The 22,175-nt window shown below is 33.6% G+C and overlaps 1 protein-coding gene across 10 annotated transcripts in view; it reads right to left on the bottom strand.

Annotated features, from left to right (window-relative positions):
- The window catches only part of LOC115443258 (potassium/sodium hyperpolarization-activated cyclic nucleotide-gated channel 2), a 241,383-nt gene that overhangs the window by 44,199 nt on the left and 175,009 nt on the right, over nucleotides 1-22,175 (bottom strand). For 7 of the 10 annotated variants that reach the window (XM_037439114.1, XM_030168587.2, XM_030168588.2 and 4 more), the window contains one exon: nucleotides 6,608-6,884. In XM_037439114.1, coding sequence (XP_037295011.1) covers nucleotides 6,608-6,884 — 277 coding nt within the window. Of the gene's footprint in view, nucleotides 1-6,607; nucleotides 6,885-12,503; nucleotides 12,748-15,423; nucleotides 15,785-22,175 lie in introns of those variants that run through there. The other 3 variants (XM_037439117.1, XM_037439118.1, XM_037439116.1) reach the window with 2 other exon arrangements.

The following is a 22,175-nucleotide window of genomic DNA, read 5'->3' as shown; positions in this document are numbered from 1 at the left end:
TTGGATATTTAATCTAGATGAGTTTTTACTATGATACCTACGCCATCCGTGGGTTGACTCATATAATTGTAGTTACTTCGAGAATATTTTATTTTTACACGGTTAAATGAAGTTTTCATAATACTTTAACGATATATTTATAGCAAATAGTATCAAGTTAATATCAATAGTATTATGATACTTATGAATTACTAGCTACTGCCCGCGGCATCGCCCGCATGAAAGAGTTTTCCTGGATAGAAAATAGCTAATTTTCTTTGCAGTGTTTTAAAATATTACGATACCAAATTCCATCGAAATCCGATTGGCAGTTTTTTGAGTCTATCGCGTTCAGACACACATACGACGGACAAACATGGCGGGAGACTTTGTTTTATAATATGTAAGGATAAGTTTTTAAAATCATAAAATTCAAATCTCTTTCTATAATCTGACCAGAAAAACGACACAATTCTCTATTCAATGAGTCATTAAAAAGTTACATTCTTCATATTTTTTTATAGAATTTTAGTAATAAAAACACGTTTAACAGCGAATTATTTGCTCACAACTAACAGTAATAGATGTAGATTATTACTGTGATTCTGTGACATCCGACAATGAGTTATCACGACCAGCTCCGGTAATTACGCATTCAACACTCTTTTGTATCACACGGTCTGCTGAACAAAATGATCGATATACGTATATCATAACTGAGTACTGCATGACAGTGTTTGAATAACGTTTACGTCTGCGTTTCGTTAATACGAGTTTAGAGACTAGAGTATGGTGATAAGGTTAAGTTTTACTTACTGTTTTATAGGTAGATCGTCTAAACCTCTGAAGTAAAGTTTTGTAAAAATGTTAAAATTTTTGTAGCTCGATTGTGTTCATTGAAAACATAGGTATGTTGAGATTAAGATAGCAGATAAGTCAATAATTATTAGTGTGTAACTATTTAAAATCGCATTAAATTGTTTTTCGTTCCGTATACTTGCATTACCCAACTTGGCCGTCATATTTGTATACAGTCCTTATCTCTTCAAAGCTTTACCAAGCGTCCATGCTGTATGCCGAAACTTATACCAAAAGGATTTTTCCACCAGTTTACACAACGAACGAATCCCACAAAATGTTTGGCAAACAGAAACTCTCATTCGCTGCCAGTGTCATGCACAATACTGTTCGGGAGTTTGGTTAACAAAAGCAGACACAATGGCCTGCATGAGGCCTTTATACTGCGCACTTTTCACTCACTTCGGTTCGTCGCAACTGTGTAGAATAGGCATCGGTCATTTTTGTATGTGGCGAAAATCCTACCCCAGCGTAACATAATAAAGCAATGTCCTCTAACATGCATACTTTAGCAGGGATTTGGTCAGCCAAAATTGGTTATATCAAACATGTTAACAGCAACTACAATGCGATTGGTTTCATACAAAACTTGTCACCATACTCAACATAAATCTACTAGTAAAGCAATGAAAATCCGCATAATAATTGAGAGAGGCAATAATAACATTTGAGCATTATTCGGATCGCAAATCCACTAATGTATCTTATAAGCTGAGACAGTGGTACGCACTTAGTTGAGCATTGAAGCTACAGAGTCTTGGAAGCAAAATTGTTCTCAGTCCTAACAAAATTTATCTGGATCAAGTGAAATAAACAAGACTTGAAATAAAATACTCACGATTCCTCGTAATGCGACATATAAATATATTGTAGTGAAGTCATTTAGTTGGAAAATTCTGGTTTTAAGAACAATAAATAACATTTTTATTAGGCACTCTTGTGTTTGATGTTTATTTATAACAGATAATAGGTATGAACTTGAATAATACCGTCAGTGACTAAATTTGGTGTTCCAGTCACGTTGTTGCCACAAAAATTGCAAATGAAAACCTCATTTCTCATTTATTGTTGAATAAAACTAAATTTGGTTCGTGGACATAATTTTTAACCCTAAAAATCAATATAAAATCATATCCATTAATACTACATCGTTCAAGAAATACAAGTACAGTAATAGGTATGCATAGAAAACTAAAAACACGCTACCAATATTGAATTAATGATAAGCTTTAAGAGTATAGTGGACGAAGTCGTTAGGGCAAATTTAGTGAAATTACCCGGTGGTTTCTCGTTTAGTCTCGCTAACGTTGCTTGGTTTCTGATTCCGAATTGCTTAAAGATTATTTGAGGTTAGTATTAACCTATTTGCCAATATAGCTGCGGTAATTTTAGTTTATACCAATTGTCGAGTTTCCTCTTAGACGTTTCCTTTTGGTTTGGAAACTGAAATTGAAGCATCGATCAGGACTTTTATACGAGTAGTTTACGTATGTATGTTCAATCTATTGTTGACTATTTTAAAAGTTGAATACTAGCTATCATTTTGCTTTTTTGTTAAAATTAGACATGGCATCGTACACATTTACTCTGAAGTATCTACTCGCATTATATTACTTTCACCCCACGTATCAGTGAAGATTGTTATTTACACACAATATCACGAATTTATCCCCGAAGGTGTATGCAGAGGCGCAACCAGGGCACCCACTTTTCGCCAAGTGTGTTCCGTCCCATGATGTGATAGGAGGCGAGCCTATCGCCATATCGGGCACAAATTCCAGACTCCGGGCTGATACTGAGCAGAAAAACCCATATCACTTTGCTCGACCCGGGATTCGAACCCAGGATCTCAGAGTGCTGTCGTACCGCGCATGCAGTACAACTACGCCACCAAGGCAGTCTATAGCAAGATTATTATTTATATTGAAAATAACCCGTTAATTATGATAGTTTCAAACAAATATTTTACTCATATTTATATTTATTTTCAACGTCTGATATCTTTACCGCTCCTTAACCAATAGTGATGGTTACAATAACTATAGACAATCATATTGACGTTGACGTATCCGGTTGTGGTCAAGAGGTAAACATTTCCAAGCCCCTTGAAGAACACTTATTATACACCCATTAGTAACTTTACCTACCAGACTATGAACCAAACTCGTGACGTCACACTGTAACGGCTCGTGGCTTTACCGATGGTAGGTAATTAAACATACATTATGATTATTATTCGATCTATCAGCATAATGATTCAATAAGTGACAGGATTCGTGTTAAGGGGTCGTTTAAATGAGAACAAAGAGGCCATACTTTGGTATAAATATTAGTTTAACTGATTTTGTCATTCCAGTAAGTTGATTTAATCTATTGGAACATTAATAAGGAAAAAAATATATATGCTTTATTAAAAAATAATGGCATAAAAACAAAATATGCCCTCTATCAAATAGCAAAAAGATTTGAAAGTAAAACGGTTTTATATGTATAGGGAATGGAACAAAAAATGCTGAAATCTACAAATACTATCCGAACTGGTTTAACATGAGCTCTAGACACAACACTGACTGCAGCAAAAACGCTTCGAGGTGATTAGGAAATAGTTATGATGATCATGTTTCTTAATTGTCTCTGCTTTAACAAGTCTTAGCCATGTTACTACGTCTTATCATAAACACGACATGTATTCAATTACATAGGTCGGTGTGAGAATATCCATTACACTTTTGGATCATTAAGTACTTTGATGTTTAAATTAATCCATTTTTTTTTATAATGAAGCCATGAGTCCTTTATTCGTTCTTTATTAAACCAAATTAATCTAAATTTCAAAAGTAAAATTACATCGTTCTCTTGAGGCCAATTAAGATTGCAAATTGTAAGCCCTCGGATGTAAGAAGTTTACAGCATTATACTATCCCATTAACAAGACGCAAGAGCTGTGACGTAATACGTACGTAACAATGTTCGAGTAGTTTCGATTCCCGCAACAGAAATAATTTAGCAGTTGCCACTAATCCGGATGCCATGTGGTTTTGATTCTAATATTTCTCAGAACGTTTAGGCAAGAAGCAGATGTGATTTTTGTTACTCATTGTTTATTATGAATACATTATTCAGACGCAAAAAGTCCTGATGTTTATTTGATCATTATTTTATTAAGTGTTTTTCTGTAATAATTTGCTTAAGTTGTTTCTAATTTAGGATGCCCTGGGAACAGTCATGATTTTGTCTTCTCACATTGGCTGATTTGATATTGAATTATCTATTTTTTTTTACATATAATGAACATCACTGTATAGATAGTGATGCAAAATCTTCTAATTACAAGAAGTTTAGGGAAACTTTTGCCCTGCAGTGGAAAATAGATTACTTTAATTGTGCGAAACAATTCATTCTATTTTTACGTATTATAAAACAAATCCCCCGCCGCGCCTATCTGTCTGAGTGCGATAAATTCAAAAACGAAGGAAAAAATATCGCTAAAATTTTGTATGGAAATAATTTGAGACCTTGAGAAGGACATACGCTACTTTAATCCAGAAAAAAAATTGTGAGCCTTTTATCTTGCAAAAAAATCTTTCAAGGAAGTAAATCCGCGAGCAAAAGCTAGTTATAATTAATATAAATAAAAAATGTGGATACATTACTAGATATTATTTGTTATCATAACAAAACCACATTACTACAAAATGTAAGAAGTATCACGCTTCAGTCACCGTACCTTGGTGTCAAAATGCTGCACCAAGGATGAATCTAATCGGAAATGTTTCTTTGCCGTATCTATCGGCGTAAAGGCATTTGAAGGTAAGCAGTATTACTTCCTAGGAATAGTAATGTAATTATTTATAGTCAAATATATAATTAAATTCGTTGTAAACCGAAGGTTTATCTTATTTATGAGCTTTGCGATAGACAAGTCTGTATACTAGTAGACTAGGTTTACGAAATAAAATGCTCGGTATTATCAAAAAGTGAAATAACAGTGACGTTTTTTTGTATAAGGATGATAGAGCAGTTAGATTCGTGAATGTGTAGGCATCACGCAAAAGCACTGTATTTTCCTTTATATTTTTATTTTATTCTTTAGAATTTTTAGTGTTGATATATAAACGAATATTTAATTTTCCTATTTATCTTCAGGTTATAATTTTATGTACGTAGAGTCGAAGTTTCATCATCTTTGATAAAAGCTAAAACTAAAAGTCCTACTTTATTGATCAATTTTATTGTGTACCCATAAAAAAATAACTATAAATAATATGTCATTCTTTTTAAAAGAATACTACTTCGATATTCTAATATGCATTTCATTTCATGCATTCATTTAACCATTCTAAAACAATACTGTTGTAGGTATCGGAATCTAATTTCCCATTCTAATTCCTTTTCGTATTCAAATTGAACAAGTTCATCTCAGTCTAATTTCAATAATTTAATCATTCCATTCAGACATTTTTTCTGAAAGCCAATTCGGGAATCCGTTTACATTGTTTGTTATTCTTGAATGTCTACGTGCATGAACTCTACTGTTTTATTTATCCTTTAAAACGGCAACGTATTGGATATCAAGTGTAGGTAGTGGCTAGATTTATTCATGTTTACCTCTTTGCTTCAATACTCGTAAAGAATCAAATAAAAACTTTTGTAGAGCATTATTTTTAAAGCTGTTGTACAATAACTAGGTATATGGCATCGCATAGATAAGTAGGTTCAAGGTACTATTTTATAAGTTAATATTTAAACATTAAAATTACACTATATGTCGGATTTTATCGCGGTTAATATATTTTAATTTTCTCCCGATGTTTTGAAGACTTTGCAGCCTTCATGGTCACGGGGCGGACTGAGGTGTTGGTCTTCCGCGAAGCCAAAGTTACAATATCTACCTAAATCAATATTTGTTATTGAGGACGTAAAGACGCCCTAATGATATAAGAATCAGATCATGAACACTTTAAAATTTATCAACGTTTAATTATAACAATTTAAAAGCCAATGCTTATAACATTTAAAAATTCAACCACACCTAAATTTATTGCTAAAATAAACTTTTTAAAATAATTTCGTGGATAATTTGCCGCAAAAAATGAACTAACACTCCGTAAAAGAACAAATACAAAGAGGTGAAACACGTGCGGTCACGATAGTAGTAAGGCTAAAAATACTCCCGCATCAACACACTTTTACCATGAACTCACGATTGTAATCAAACTCATAGATTACATTGTAAAACGACTTAAAAGGCTACACTTTTCTTTACCAAAATAAAATGAAGCCGCGGAAGTATTTGTAAAGGGATTAAAATCAGTAAACGACGTTGGCCGAACTAAATGAATGCTTTGGTGAAGATAAGGAATGCTAATAAATTCTCTTTAGAAGTAATGGCGGCAGTAACCCGAAATCATTACACGACAACGTTGGCGCCAGTTGCTCCAAATAACATTTGGTGTTTATTTTATTTGTAACTCGGAATAGGCATTCGGAAGTCAAAATTTAAACCGGCTAAATATAGGTAAGTGCATTTCAACGTTCGTCGCTTCCTCGGTTCATTTAACTTCAAAGTTATTTATCGTTTGACATTGTGTTTATATTTAAAATGTAATTAAAGGCATACGAATCGCGGTGACATAGTAAGACGACATCACTACGGAATTAATTGTAACAAAATCTTGGGGGTTTAGTTGTAACAAAAACAAAAAATGGGGCTTGTTGTATCATGCTATTACTTGGCCTCGGTCTTTTTCAATAATTAAAATGTACTAACCTGAAACTGCTGCACGGATGTATGACCCAATGGCCGGCTGCCTTCTGCCTGATACGCTCTTTCATGAGTGCTTTCTTTGAACCGAAGAGTTTCATGGCGAGCTTGTTGTCGGTGGGCTGGAAGAGCGCCTGGAGTTGGTTCCGCAGGAAGCCCTGCTTGGCGTCCGGAGCCGGGGGGGCTGGCTCCACAGGCGTGCCGTACAAGGACACATCATCCAGACCACCAAAGTGGACTTTCCCGGTCCCGCTGCCCTGCTTCAGCGACATGTCCGCGTCGCCTGCAACAATTGTCGCTATTAATGATTGAAACAATCTTAGCAGTCGAATCGATTTGGCGTGACTAATTTTTAGATGCCAATTGAAAAGTCATGTTTTCATATATTAAATTTTTAATAATTTGCATTAAATTCTGTAAAATAAAACTATGCAGATATATATTCACTTAAATGACTTACAGTAATATTAATTTTGTGAGCATTTAATTATTATTTACAATCAGTATTATAATATAGCGCGTAATTTAAACGAATCATAGGTTTAATTACTTAATATATAAACTTAATAATTATATTGGCATTGAATATATAACGTCAATCTTAATTCAATTCTTTCTTAGGCGAATGTTACGTCAATGGAGAAAAAGAAATTCACGTATAAAAAATACTTAGTCTGGCCATAAATACTGTTACACTTAATTATAAAAAAATATTACATTTGAATTTCGAATCTGTCATTTTTATACGATTGTTCATTGTGTTTTCTCATTTTGGCGCCAATACATTGTAAAATATTTTGCGATATTAAAATGGTGTGGGGTGATAAAGAGAACCGAATCGCTGTGATAGCATTACACAAAGTAGGTATGGAGCCAAATGCAATTTTTAAAACTCTCCATACACTTGGTATTAGTAAAATGTTTGTGTACCGGGCTATTAATAGGTACAATGAGACCTCCTCTGTTTGTGACAGAAAAAGATCTGGCCGTCCACGTAGTGTTCGTACGAAAAAGGTGGTCAAAGCAGTAAGGGAAAGAATTCGAAGAAATCCTGTCCGAAAGCAAAAGATTTTATCTCGGGAAATGAAGATAGCACCTAGAACCATGTCGCGTATTTTTAAAAGATGACTTAGGACTTGCAGCCTATAAGAGACGCACTGGCCATTTCTTAACTGATAATTTAAAGAAGAATAGGGTGGTAAAATCGAAACAACTACTGAAGCGGTACGCAAAGGGAGGTCACAGAAAAATTTTGTTTACGGATGAGAAAATTTTTACAATTGAGCAACATTTTAACAAACAAAATGACCGTATTTATGCTCAAAGCTCTAAGGAAGCTTCCCAATTAGTCGACAGAGTGCAACGTGGACATTATCCGACTTCAGTGATGGTTTGGTGGGGTGTTAGCTATGAAGGAGTGACTGAGCCATATTTTTTGTGAAAAAGGTATCAAAACATCGGCACAAGTGTATCAAGATACCATTCTTGAGAAGGTAGTTAAGCCCCTTAACATCACCATGTTCAATAACCAAGTATGGTCCTTCCAGCAAGACTCGGCGCCGGGTCATAAAGCTCGGTCCACGCAGTCTTGGTTGGAATCGAACGTTTCGGACTTCATCAGAGCTGAAGACTGGCCGTCGTCTAGTCCCGATCTTAATCCGCTGGATTATGATTTGTGGTCAGTTTTAGAGAGTACAGCTTGCTCTAAACGCCATGATAATTTGGAGTCCCTAAAACAATCTATACGATTGGCGGTGAAGAATTTTCCCATGGAAAGAGTGCGTGCTTCTATTGATAACTGGCCTCATCGTTTAAAGGACTGTATTGCAGCCAATGGAGACCACTTCGAATAAGCTTTTTATATTTTTAATTGTTTTATATTTATGTATTAAACTGACACACTGTAAAAGTAATAAATGTTATTTGCAGTTAACAATTTTCTTTTTTCTTTATTACAATATTTATGGCAAGACTAGGTATATATATCTCATAATATGACGAATATAAATTGGTAATCCCCTGCAAGAGGTCAGCGATTTTATCAGTACAGTGACGTATCAGCATTGACAAGAAACCCATTGTTAAATGTTTTTGTGCGTATGGTTTTTAAGAGATGGAAAAAGATACTAAAATATAAAAGTACATTATAGTAAGCGATGAATGGTTCGGCTCTCCAAAGAAGTTTTCAATGTCTCGCAAAATACTGACGTGAATAAGTGATTTGTTGATGCAGTAAGAATGATTAGCCTCTGCTGAGCGACTAACAGAAATTTCTCTCTCTATTTTAAACATTTGTCTAGTTCTCGGGTGGTGTGGATGTTCTATGTTAATGGTTGTAAGTACGTATTAAAATATCTTGTTTACTCGTCTTTCCACCGTATATATTTTTGCTTTATAAACAAAAGCTTGTACAAATAATACTCCATGTAATCGTACCTACCTGTCGGTTTTACTAAAAGAGGGCCGTATTACAAGAGTAATCTATTTTCATATAATATGAATAAGCCAATAAGCGTAATACCATATTGGGTTTAACAATCAGCCAAGCGTTCGCAGCCAAAATCTGGCAAACGAATGAATGAATTAACAGCCTAAAATATACATGCAGCCCACAATTCGTGTTCCAACAATACCCCAGGGTCAGTATCGTACACTACGATTGTTCTGAAATCAATAGAGACGGACTTTGGGTTACAATAGCGAATGGCCAGAGACGAAACTGTTGCAGAATTACTAGGAAAACATGGGTACAAATGGTTAGGAAATAGTGGAAATATACATGAATGTATAAGGGATAGTTAACTTGAAACTTCTTTGAACAAATTGTGATGGTCAACGATCGCTAGCTCTATACATATTGATAAAATAACATTATGAACTGATTGCAAATCATTCCACTGTGATAGCCCTATTCTAAACGTTTTGTTTTTTTTATACAATTCTGTATCGTTTAAAATCGTGTAAAATAGTACAGAGAGAAGCTTTTGTTATTCGTTGATGCTATGTAATTGATATTCGTCAAAGACGGTGATTTGTACTGAAGTGTTCACGTTGTAGGTACTGATACTGGTTTGTGAATTATTAAAATCTTTGTAAATAATTAAAAGCAAATATAGCACAATCACATTAGAGAATACAATTTTTTTTATACATCTGATAGATAAGAAGTGAAAAACTTTGCTTGATGATAACACCACGACAGTCCGAAAAACATAAAGTTTTCTGAATAATGCATTAGGTTCTGACTTCATAGTTTACATACATCCCGATTCCAAAGATATTCCAACATTATTCTCTTTGAGATCGTTTTTGGGATGAAGGTTACCCAAATTCATTGAATATTTAGCAAATTTAACATTTGATAAATGCTGTCAAGGCTTCCATAACTTTCTCGACTTTACCTCAAACATACAACACTCATTCGAATTTATTATGACCTGAGTGTATATGAGATTTACAAATAAACAGAAAACTAAATATAAATCCGATTTGCACTGTGGAAATAAGTGTATTTCACTCAATAGTCGGTCTGCAAAATAAACCGATTCGTGGAATCGAATAAATGTGTTGGAACATGTGGAATGAGAGTACAACATAGTGGTATCTCTAATGTCGGTGTATCATTTGATTGAGTGTTTTAACGAGCGCATGCACGAACGTCTTGCTACATTCATTACAGCTGATAAAACAGACGATTAAACAATGAGCCAATGGCACTTCATTGATTCAAGTGGCGTCAACCGCGTAACTGGAGACCGCCAATCAACCGATTCCCGTGCGTGTGTGTTGAACTGCAAAGTGGATACACATTGCGGACAAAACCTAAAGTCATTTTGCACGTGACTCACCACTGATTGGAAAGTGCATAATGATACCGTTGATATACGCTCCGCAACATCATCAAATACGTTCTCATTAAAACAACTTTCCAAGATTATAATAATTAAAAATCACATCTTGAAAAGTACTTTAAGATATGTAAATGCAAGAATTGGTAATCTAATGGTAAGTGACCATCTCCGCCCATGAATACATACAATGCCAAAGGAATTGTCAGTAGCTGAGTACATTAATCAAAGGACTGGGAAGGGGGTCTGGCTATTTTGGGCCTCTGGCAATATGATACAATCGGTAGGTAATGCCGCTATGTTTATTTCTGGCATGAAGTATTGGCCAAATAACGTACTCGTGATTGAAGGCCAATACAAGTTTGGAGGACTACTTCTATCAAATCCCTCAGAGTTAAGAACATATTGGTATGCAGTATTTTATAATATAAAAACCAGAAAGTTGCAGGTTGTGGGCAATTTTGATGGTAAAAATCAGGCAAGCTCTTTGTTGTATAAAAACTGTATAAAGTTTAGTATGAACTCCATCCGTTCAATTTAATTAAACTGTCAAGCTTCATCTGAATTTGAATTAAATTAATGTGGATTTTGAATGAATGTATTGTAGAATTTCTGTGAAATCTTATTTGGTGAACGGGGCACGCCAAACGCGATTGATTAATTTGTTTTTACGTTGGGGGTTATTATTCGTACATTCGTTACATTAGTTGATTATTGTTAACCTTGGAAAGGCGGTGGTACAGTTGCCGCGATGATGTCACGAGATGTCGACACGTGAGCACTCGTCAGCGCGCAGGATATCTCACGAGATGTATGGGCGGTTCGCTAGACACTACAATCAATTTAGTCCTACTTAATACATAAAAGAGCAGAAAGTACACTTGATTCGTTCGGTACAATTTCAGCGAATGCTGTTCGTTTACTTTACAATTACTATTGCAGCAAAAAAGTTTCACAAGCATAAGAAAGTCGTAAGCAAATATTAGGTTTAGTATCCAAACAGACATTGTTAAATGATTTGCAAAATGTATGTAGAGGTGAATCATAAATTATTTGAGAGAACAGTAAACAAACATTAGACAATAGGGTTGTGAGAAACCATTATGCTGGATAAAATCGTCATTTGTTGTGACAATAGGTTTGGCGATTCCAGCAGTTATTTGTAGTCAGTCAGCAGTCATTTGGAAAGATAACATAGCTAATGATGAGTGAATTTGGACACAGGTTGAGAAATTTGAAAGGTAATGCAGACTTAATTAGCAGAGACCTAGATGAGTCAGTATGATTGCAAAGTATTTTAAGAAATATAGAGTAATATAAGGAAAACCGCGTGTAGGTATTTATTATGACTACGACTATGAATTATTTTGTGATAACTCAAATAGCCTTCTGTTTAGTAATGAAATGACAGAATAAATGTCACCATAATTAAGAGCAGTCACAATAAATAATTCTTATTGTACAGTTATACATCACAACTTCACTTAAATTATATTGCCTTTACATTCAATATCCTTATTATATTCATTACAATTGAAGATTTAACGTAACTGAGGTAGTCGTATTTATCTATAAGACAAAACAAGTTTTAAATATATTTTGAAATCTTACGCATTCGAAACTTCCATACAGACTTAATTTGAAATAATATGGTACAGAAAGTTGGAGCCACACGGCAACATTGAGTAATAAGTTAATCACAAGAAGACATAATGAACGAAATACAAATTAACACCTATTAAGCCACTTAATTTACTTACATTTAAATGAGCTCAAACTTAGTGAAAACATACCGGAGTTATTACATCGATATTATCACGTTGGGACTGCATAGAACTTATTATGATCGCCAATTACCGCAATAAATACGGTGTTAAAATAAAGCGTTGTCTCAAATTTCAAGTGCGTAATTGTATTGTCAATTTACGTGGCCGGAGTTACCTTTAATTTTACCAGTTTGCCATAATTAATAAAATTAAACTTTTTGGCCCCAACATTAAAGACCTCGCACGCGCAGTATTCGTTTGTTAATGTATTCCTATATCAGCACTTACCTTTAGGCATTTTGCGTTTTTTAATAACTCCTCGAAACGTGTCCTCTGTGGTTAGTGGTTAGTTAACACCGCCATTTCGTCCCATGCAGTTCACAACACATCACACACAACACAGAGTATACACGGACAAACAATGGCACAATAATTTTAACAACTAGTTGTCACTGCGTAATTAGCTAAACATTTATTAATTGTATCCCATCGACTGCGAATAATTGACAATTAGTTTTGGCTTCAGATTTTGCTGTAATCAGAACGTCCTTAGTTGAATTGTAAGTTAAATTAATAACTTTAAATTCAACTTAAACTATCTTAAACCTACAATTTGACGTTATCGCAACAGTTTCACATTTGGACAACCGAAATTTTGGCCAGTAGCAAAATGTTCTCAGTTAAGGCTTCCTGAACAGTTAAGGTGCAATTTGACAGCTATAAGTGCAAATTGTATCTCAGAATAGAATAGAAGACGTCCCGGGCAATTACCAGCCAATTGAGACAAAAGGATAATGTTTGGCCGCCGTGTCAGGGTCGGCGAGACTTATTCTTTCAATTGGAAATAAAAATTGACACGCTAGATTTATTTATTAACAGTTATTATTCGATTCCGAATATTTTATGGGTTAATAAGTCAGTGAGTTATTCCACAAATGTTCAGTTAGAGAACTTTCGTCAAAGCAGATTACAACGGTGGGTTAAATACAAATACATTAATCTTCATCGTCGTACACATCTTCATCGTAATATATCATTAGTAAGCTATGGTTCAATAATTATGCGGATTGTCACGTATAGAATCATTGTATTTAATTTTTTTGTCATACCCACATAATACACATAATAAAAAAGGGAGCGTGTTCTATTATTATTGTTTGAGAATAAAGCAGTTTTAAGCTTAAGCAACAAAGCTTTACTTTGTTACATTCACTTGACGTTCGAAAACTATTGCATGTGCATCATTATTTTTTTATGTAGACGTGAAGTAACAACAATCATTATAATAATGGTATAACGATTTGTAATCTCGGAGTTGTTACTCAAAATTGTCGTGTGTTAGGTTTATTTCTTTACACGATTGTAATTAATGTAATGAAGACAAAAGAATATCTTAGATGCATTATTAACTAAAAAACGTTGGTTGTTACGATAATAAAGGAGTTTTAATGATGAAAAGGAAAAATAACATATAAATTTTATTATAGAAACTTAATATTATGTACGAGTCAAATAAATTCCATGTTTAGAATGTTCCCAAGAATTAAATGTAGGTGTGTAATATAATTTAATAATAACTAAACATACAATTTGTCAAATTTTTCCTCAATACAAGTTAGTGCAATAGCTTAATGAAAAAAATGTCGAGAATATTTGCTAGTAAAATTTAGACGACGACTAAGAGCCGTCTCTATTCAACATTTTATTAGATTGTAATGTACTTACCATTACGTACAGACTATACTATGCCTGTCTTACCCTGAATACTTTTTTGTCATGACTTTGTAGGCATTGAAAATTCTCTACTTAATTTTATGAGTTCATACGAGGAAAAATCTTAGATAAATTTTTTATTAAGCACGTTTTAGAATTCGTCACATTTTAGATGATTTGATAAATCCAAGGAAAACATTTAATAAGGACAGACTTATACCTTTATTTTAATTTTAATTATGCTTTGTTATTTATTAATACAATCGAGGTGATATAATACAAAATTAATATCTCTTTTGAGAATACAGGTGTGTACCTGTATATAGGTATGTGATACACATGAGTTTATTGTCGAATAAAAACAAGTATGTGACCTAATTTCGTGTCACAATGTACATGCAATCATGGGGATAAGATAATATTTTGCTTTTGCATTTTATTGAATCAACTATGATAATATATTCTGAAAATGTTAGTCTAGAACTCCGTCAACAAATTTATAACGTCATAAATGAACAAAATGATTATATAGGAAGAACAATATAAAACCATAAGTAACGACTTCGGTTACCGCACGTCCAAGAGGAAACGTTAAATAAATATTCAATATACATGTATAGCTGTAATAAACTTTTAACTTCAAACATACAGCACAATAAATGAGAAGAGAGCCTTGACTTTCAATAACTATAAAGAACTATACGTATGTACAAGTGTTTTCTGAGACAATTAGATCGTGTGACCAAATAAGTCTCTTTAATGATCAATTACACATGAAAACATTCTTAATAGACCTAATAATATTGTTATCGACCGCTACGCGTCGTAAATACATCATTTCAACAGCTCGTTATTACAAAAATATAGCTAAATTCTCTTTGCGGAGCTCTACCGTGATTCATACGAGTTCTGTTGCAACTATTGCATCGTTGAATATAGATAATGTGAATATTAGAAATTTAATTCCAGAAAGTGCAAATTTTAATCTCGGTGTAGTAACTAGTAAAACGTTTCAAAGCGTTTATTGCTAAGTGTTTATTTTCATATTAAACAATGTTTATATTTGTGTTAACATGTGGCATTAACTGTTGAATAAATATAACCGTGTTTTGACACAATGCATTTTTATATGAAGAGTTTATTTATTTAAATGCTTCAGTTTTAAATGCACATTAGTAAATTCGATCAACAGACACCAGTGAGACTAGAAAGTTGCTCAGAGAACGTGTATTGTACTGCATTGACTACGTTAAAGAGAGTTGTCGTCCGTCGCCGGCTCACTTCCGACATCCATGCTTAAATAACATGTTTAACATACAGAAACCTTGATTGATATGTCTACGTCGATATAAAAAATAATAAACAATATATTGTAGCGCAATGTTTATGTGAGTGATAAGCTAACGGGAGTCGATGTGTGCCTCGGTTATCGGCTAAATTTAGAACCGGGAGCACTGCGTGTAGGCAGCTCTTCATTATTTTCAGTGTTACTTACTTTCGCGGCTGGCGAGTCCACATGTGTACTTTACGACACTACGGAACAGGTAGTTGGTGAACCTTGCACAACACATGGCGAACGTTTGTTTTTAGTTAAATCGTGATCAATATATTGTGAATGTCATTTTTGCGATTAGTGAGCGGCGCGGGCGCGACGTGCGCAGGAGAGGCGAGCGCGACTGATCGACGCACATAGCACGATACTATTGACCGGCCGTGGTGGCAGGGCCCCGTCCATGAGATACGTTTCACGCCACCACGTCCCCCAAAATATACATGGAGCTTACAACACCATACGACGTGGATGAGCCGAACAGACGGCTGACCGGCCGCGCACTCCACCATGCACTGATATTTTTTTCCATTACAGAGACCAATTAATGTCAATGACTGACGAAACCAGAAGCAGATCACTGTTGTTTCTCAGTCAATAATCGCTTGTTTATAAAGTGATAGCTGTACGATTTATTTTCGCGCGGGTTAGCGGGCCGGGATTACATGAATGGATTCACGCTTCCAGTTTTGCGTGGTTTATGTTTTTTTTTTATTAAAGGATATTTGGAGGTGAATCTATAACATTTTATAACCTATATTTATAGAAAAACTATTAATTATACAATTTACCAGTTTTATAACACATATTATTATTTTTTAATACAGTTCTTAACATAGTTGAATGCAACATCTACTTAAGAATATAATTTATTAATTTCGCCGACGTGGGTCATAATTTTAAAGCATTTAATTTAGTAATAAATTAATGAAAATAAATTGAATTTGTCAATACAAGCTTTACCTTGTTTATCGGTTTGTTTGCTCATTATCAATGTAACGGGGATACTGTTAGGTAAATTTAAAAGATAATAAATAAATTTACCTGTAAGTAAATATGATTTGTTATATTTTTTAAAGATTTGTTTTTAAAATTTTAATAGTTTCTTTTTCTAAAAGGTGACATATTGACTTTAAAAAAGAATCTAACACTTAAAAACAGTGCCCTCCAATTCTCATTCCTTTCCATAAATAATTACGGACTCTACTGTAAATAAAACATAAATCTTCGAAGTTAAAAGGCGTAAAAATAGTTTATAGCGCATTAACACTTCCTGCCTTAGTTTTAAAGTCTTAATACGATTGACAAGTGAGATTAACAGAACGAAAGTGTGACGAAATTACTACTTTCATATCTAGTTACGAAATAATCAGACAGAACTTACATCACGTTGAAATAACAAAGTGCTTAGTGGTTCTAGTCAGCAGTTTTATTTGCGAAGTAAAAGGACCATTTATCTTCGTTATCGTCAATTTGGGAAGGTAAAAAGGCGTCGGGAATAAATGTGTATAAATAAATTTTTACTTAGCTCCAAAGGCATTAGTGCTGAAAAAGTTCGACTTAGTCATTAGAGTAGAAAAAATGATCTGTTTTAAGTAGTTATTTTTCGTAAATTCATATATTATATTGACAATCTTTAAGTGTTTATTGGAATTCAAATAAATACTCTTCGCATACCGATTTCCTTTTCGTCTTATTGAATGACGGCAACGCACATTAATTGTGTACATTTGTCATTGGTTGACTTACCTTGTAATTTTCCTAAACCTACTTACTATAAATATTATTTTCGATTGTTTCTTGACATAGTGTAATTTATTTTATTTTTGAGATTCGTATAATATATTGTTTATTATATGTTATTATTACCCGAAATTGGCGTTAGGATATACTAACAATTAGAGTTATGACTCAATTTAAACATAAAAGAAAAACTCTATAGGTAGAGTAAATAGTATAGTAGGTTTTAAAAAGATTATTATTGCTGTTTCAGGTTGTATGTTGTTCAGGGCTCATGCATAGATAAAAATCATATAGATATTATGATTCTTTAACAATAGCTCTATAGAGCTTATGACCCAAGCAAGTCAATATTGGTATTGTTTAGAGTTGGAAGAGGTATAACTTGTTTTATCTGTAGCATAAATGGCCTAGATTAACCAAAGTATTACAACTGTATCAGAGAAAACTCTTGTATAATTAACTGTTTAGCTGTTATGCATATTTCTGTTACTGTTATAGCAAAGGATTATAATTTCATTTATCTCTAAATTCTCTTTTTTTTATAGAGATAGATAACGCACAAACTATTCCCCGTAGTGATTCTTCAGTGGTAGTCAACATTTACCATCAATCACTTTGTTTACTTATAAAAAGGGACGCCCTTTGAACGAATTTATTGTTTCGTTGTATAAAGTGGAGTTATTGCAAACATCTTCCATTATGCAGTGATGAGTCATACAATATTTATAGGCATTATACAGAAAAGCTATAAAACGAAACAATTATTATTGATGCACAAAGTTTTGTATTAGCAAAACAATCATATATTTTATGCAAATGTGTCATCAGTTTTTGAGTTTCGATTTTTTCTTTATGTTTTATTGTAATCAAAACAAATACACCCACCACGCCTTTATCTCGGGCGGGATAAGCAGATGTGCAACCAGGGTACTAACTTTTCGCCAAATGTGCTCCGTTCCATGATGTGATATGGGGCGAGCCTATCGCCATATCGGTCACAAATTCAAGACCGGGCTGATACTGAGTAGTAAAACCCAAATAGCATTTTTGCCCGACTTGGAATTCGAACCCGGGATGTTAGAACAGTGGTCAAACATATTGAGTTATAATATATTGCTGAACAACAAAACGAACAAATAAAAATAAAACAACCATTTTTAGTATCATCGAATCATTTTCCTTCTCAATAGACATAGTATCTCTATTTTCAGAATATACCGAATAACTTGATCTCAGTATGTGAAGTTTTGGCGAAACAATTAAAAGGCTTTTACTGAACTTCACACAATTATTCACAACATCCGTGTAAGTACTGAAACAGCAAACCATCAAAAGAACATTAAACAAATCTCTGGCTGCAAACGTTTGCCAAAAATTCTTACTTCCGTTCACATTTTAAAATTTGTTGTTTTTAGAACGTAACTATGTTAGCTTGTGCGCTAAATTTAATTCAAAAATCTTGTTTTTAGGAAAGATGTTTTGAAAATATAATAAAATATAAGTTATACTATGGAATAAGTACCTATTAGCTTGGCGAAGTGCATTAATTGTACCTCTGCCCACCCCATTGAAAATAAAAAGCGATAATCCGTCTAAAAAGTACTCATGTAGAAATGTACAAGTCCACAGCCAAATTATAAGTAAACAAATGAATAACCGAACCAATTACTTGATTCATAAAGATTTCGCAAATAAAGTATTTGCACCCATTGCTAATATTGTAAAACAACTGCTTTTCGTATTTTTGATGACTATTACCGGCTCTTATTTACGCAAAATACAGCACGAGGATGAAAAAGGTTGACTCAGTTCTATTTGTACAATTACGTGTAAATAACAGTAAGCAGGTTACCAAATTATACAAATTTGGATGTAATACGTACAAGTATGTAAATATTATGGTTTTGTCATAATCGGTCTATTTATGTCGTGAGGGCTTTTGGCATTAATATTTCCTTACGTGTTTTACAGACTTCGTCGGAATTCTAAATTGTATAACATCTACTGTTGCTACGCAAAAAAATGACTCAAAACATTATTTATCATATTAAAAAAACTGAGGCAAGGTGTTAGCTCAGTTGCAATTTACAAGTGGTATTTATATGTGCTTATCTATTAACATTTTCACTGTTATAAGAAAATAATAAAGGACACAGGTGGCACATTTAATAATTGCTTACTTGTGTGATTAATTTATATTGTTCCTTGTTATACTATATTATGCTGTGAACAACTGTATTCGACAATAAAATAACTATAGTTAAGTTCAATGGTCAGCAAAATATTATAAACGATAGATATAAAACATAACTAAATAATAGCAATTGGAAACATTAGCAGAGTTAAAGTTTAATACATAGAGTTAAAGTTTAATTATACGAGCTACGATTTACTAAAAAATGCATTTTCTTTAAATAAAATTAAATGTAATACGATTATTATACCTCAAAACTATTAGTACAGCCAATAGATCTATCCAGTTCAAGTGTCAATAAGATGTTTTGAGCGTGACAAAGTCAGTGACAATATATTAAATTAAAATCTTGAACGAAAATTATTCAAGCTATAAATTATATCCAAGATATTATAGTTTTTAGGCGATATACTTGAAGGGAGAGAGACGATGTCACTTTACCATTAAAATATTAGTTAGCAGGGCAAATGCCGAAAGTTCTAGACGACTTAAAGAGAAACTTCAGAACGGGTCCCGTGAGATCGGTAATGTGTTAACGTAAATTAGTTTTAGCAAATAGATAAGACAGACCGGGGCGAGAGGCCAAGTAAATTATTTTATAGTCCGGCATAATTGTGTCGTCTGGCGAGGGATAACGATCTTTGTCAGTCGACACTTTATATGTACTCCATTATATTTACCAGGATTGCTTATCAAGTGCATCAGGGTCACTTTGTTGTGGTTATATAAAAAAAATGTGGCGTAGGTGTTAGGTCTTTCGTACGCGCATGTCCAACGGATACTGCTTTATGTGCAAAGACAGTTGTATTCTACATGAAAGGTGTTACCAATATAAATTGGGTATTAGCAGGCACGATATTTAATTTAATATGGTGGTTAGCGGCGTACAATTGGCTTTCTGACTTGGCCCTTTTGCAAAAGAGAGCTCTATTACCTTAACTTAAATACTAAAATTAGTATCATCTAATTGTACCACAAGTCACTATGTATATTGAAATTGTATGTTAAATACAAAGAAAATTGTATTCAGCTCTAGATAACTTTGCAAATGTAAATAAGTTTTTAATCTCAAGTATGAACAGGAAGCAGTGATGATGTCTACCTTCCATTGTACGAAATTTGTTAAATAATTATGTTCTTGTAAGAAATTAATTTTCTTACAAAGAGATTTGAATTTCAAAGCATACAAAAGTCACTTCATTATTTATAGCCCTGTGGCTTTACAACTTCGAGCAGATTTTCAAATGTATTTAATATTCCAATGATGTTTTGTTTATATGTTTACTAGTAATTGCGTTTATTAATGAACAAGATTCCTTAACATCTCTCTCACTAACATACTATGTTTTTTATAAAATAGTTCATCATTCTCAATAGCATATCGTCATTTATGTAGTTTAATAACCGTAGAAAAGGATTCTTACCTAATTTCTATTGAAATTAAAGAAAATAACTTATTATTGAGGAGTAAAACAAAACGCAACAAGATCAGGAATTAAACAAATCTCACTAGTAAGTAGTTATTTTAAATAAATAACAATGTCTGTTAACACTATACGTTGTTTAAAACTGGAGTCGACTGATCTTTACATTTGCTTGTTGCGATATCATCATTGTAAAGAAAATTAAATAAACAGAGAGAAAGAAGCGGGTTGCTAACTAAACTGTTGAAACCCAAGTAAGGTGGGAACACTCAAGACACTTCAGAAACCGTAGCCAACATGTCTTTCTACAATCGTTAACGCTAATAAAAACAGAAAAATATATGGGAATGACATATTTTACCGATAATACTATCGCTAAGATAATATGTCATTCGCATACATAACGTTAGCGTTAATGATTATAATAGAAAGGCATCTTGACTACGGTCCCAGGAGTCAATGTGTAGGCGCAGCGGTTTTGCAGCGCGGGCGCAGCAGTGTCCTCGCGTAGACGCGCATAGTAAAAAAAAAATCTGTATATTTTTGTAAATTGTCTCTACCTTGTTTTTAGGGTGATTTTGTTTACTAACAAAGATATTTAATCTTTTTATTTTAGTGTTTTCCTTCATTTTTAATATTATATAACTCAACATTCTTACTATTTTGAATTTCAGACCATTGAATTGAAGAATGGTTGCGACAATTTCCAATGTATTAGTAATGGGTTAGTCCAGGAAGCTAAGTGACAGGCAGTAACTGGATGCGTCTCGTCGGAGACCGTCCGTTCCATTGTCCAGGATGTGACTAGTAGCCATCGGCCATGTTCCGTGTGACGCAGCTTCATTGTTGACCGTGAGAAGGTCTCCATCGCTTCAGACGTCAGATACGACCATTTAGACTGACCTCCGTTATATATTATTTTAACTAATCGGAAGAGGTCAAGCTGGCTGTTATTAATGAACGTTGTTACTGCAGTATCTATTTCATGTAGGGGTATATAGCAGCTGGCTACAAACGACTACCTATATTCTATAATATAGCATAATATTTCGAGTATGGACTTTTAATATTTTGAGTGACAGCTGATGACATTATAGAAATTAGGGTTCACCTTAAAATTAAACTATTTTTCGGATTTTATCGCGGTTTTAATATTTTAGTTTTCTCCTGACGTTTCGAAGACTTTGCAGCCTTCATGGTCATGAGGTGTTATTCATCCGTAACATTTGTAAATTAGGGTTAACTTTGCAATTGCTGGTCGTATTTGTTTTTTTACCCTATTTCGTCAACGATTACACTGAATCTATTAGTAAATACAGTAAAGTCCAAATATAATGTTGATTAACGGACGTTGAATCTTCGATGATCGATTACTGCTATAATATTGACGTGCAGCTATGCCATATGCACGCCCGCTCATCCTAGTACACTAATAGTCAGAACAAGTCCCCATTGTAGACTTTTCATCACGAGTATGGTCGTCTTGTCACTATTATCGACGTTTATAGCAAGAAAATTTGTTGAATTCGACTTCCTTAAGCAATTTTTTACCGTGT

The sequence above is a fragment of the Manduca sexta genome, chromosome 16 (genome assembly GCF_014839805.1).
Source record: "Manduca sexta isolate Smith_Timp_Sample1 chromosome 16, JHU_Msex_v1.0, whole genome shotgun sequence".
Lineage (NCBI taxonomy): Eukaryota > Metazoa > Arthropoda > Insecta > Lepidoptera > Sphingidae > Manduca > Manduca sexta.
Note: the sequence above shows the minus strand (reverse complement) of the source record. Positions and strands in the feature narration are given on the sequence as shown.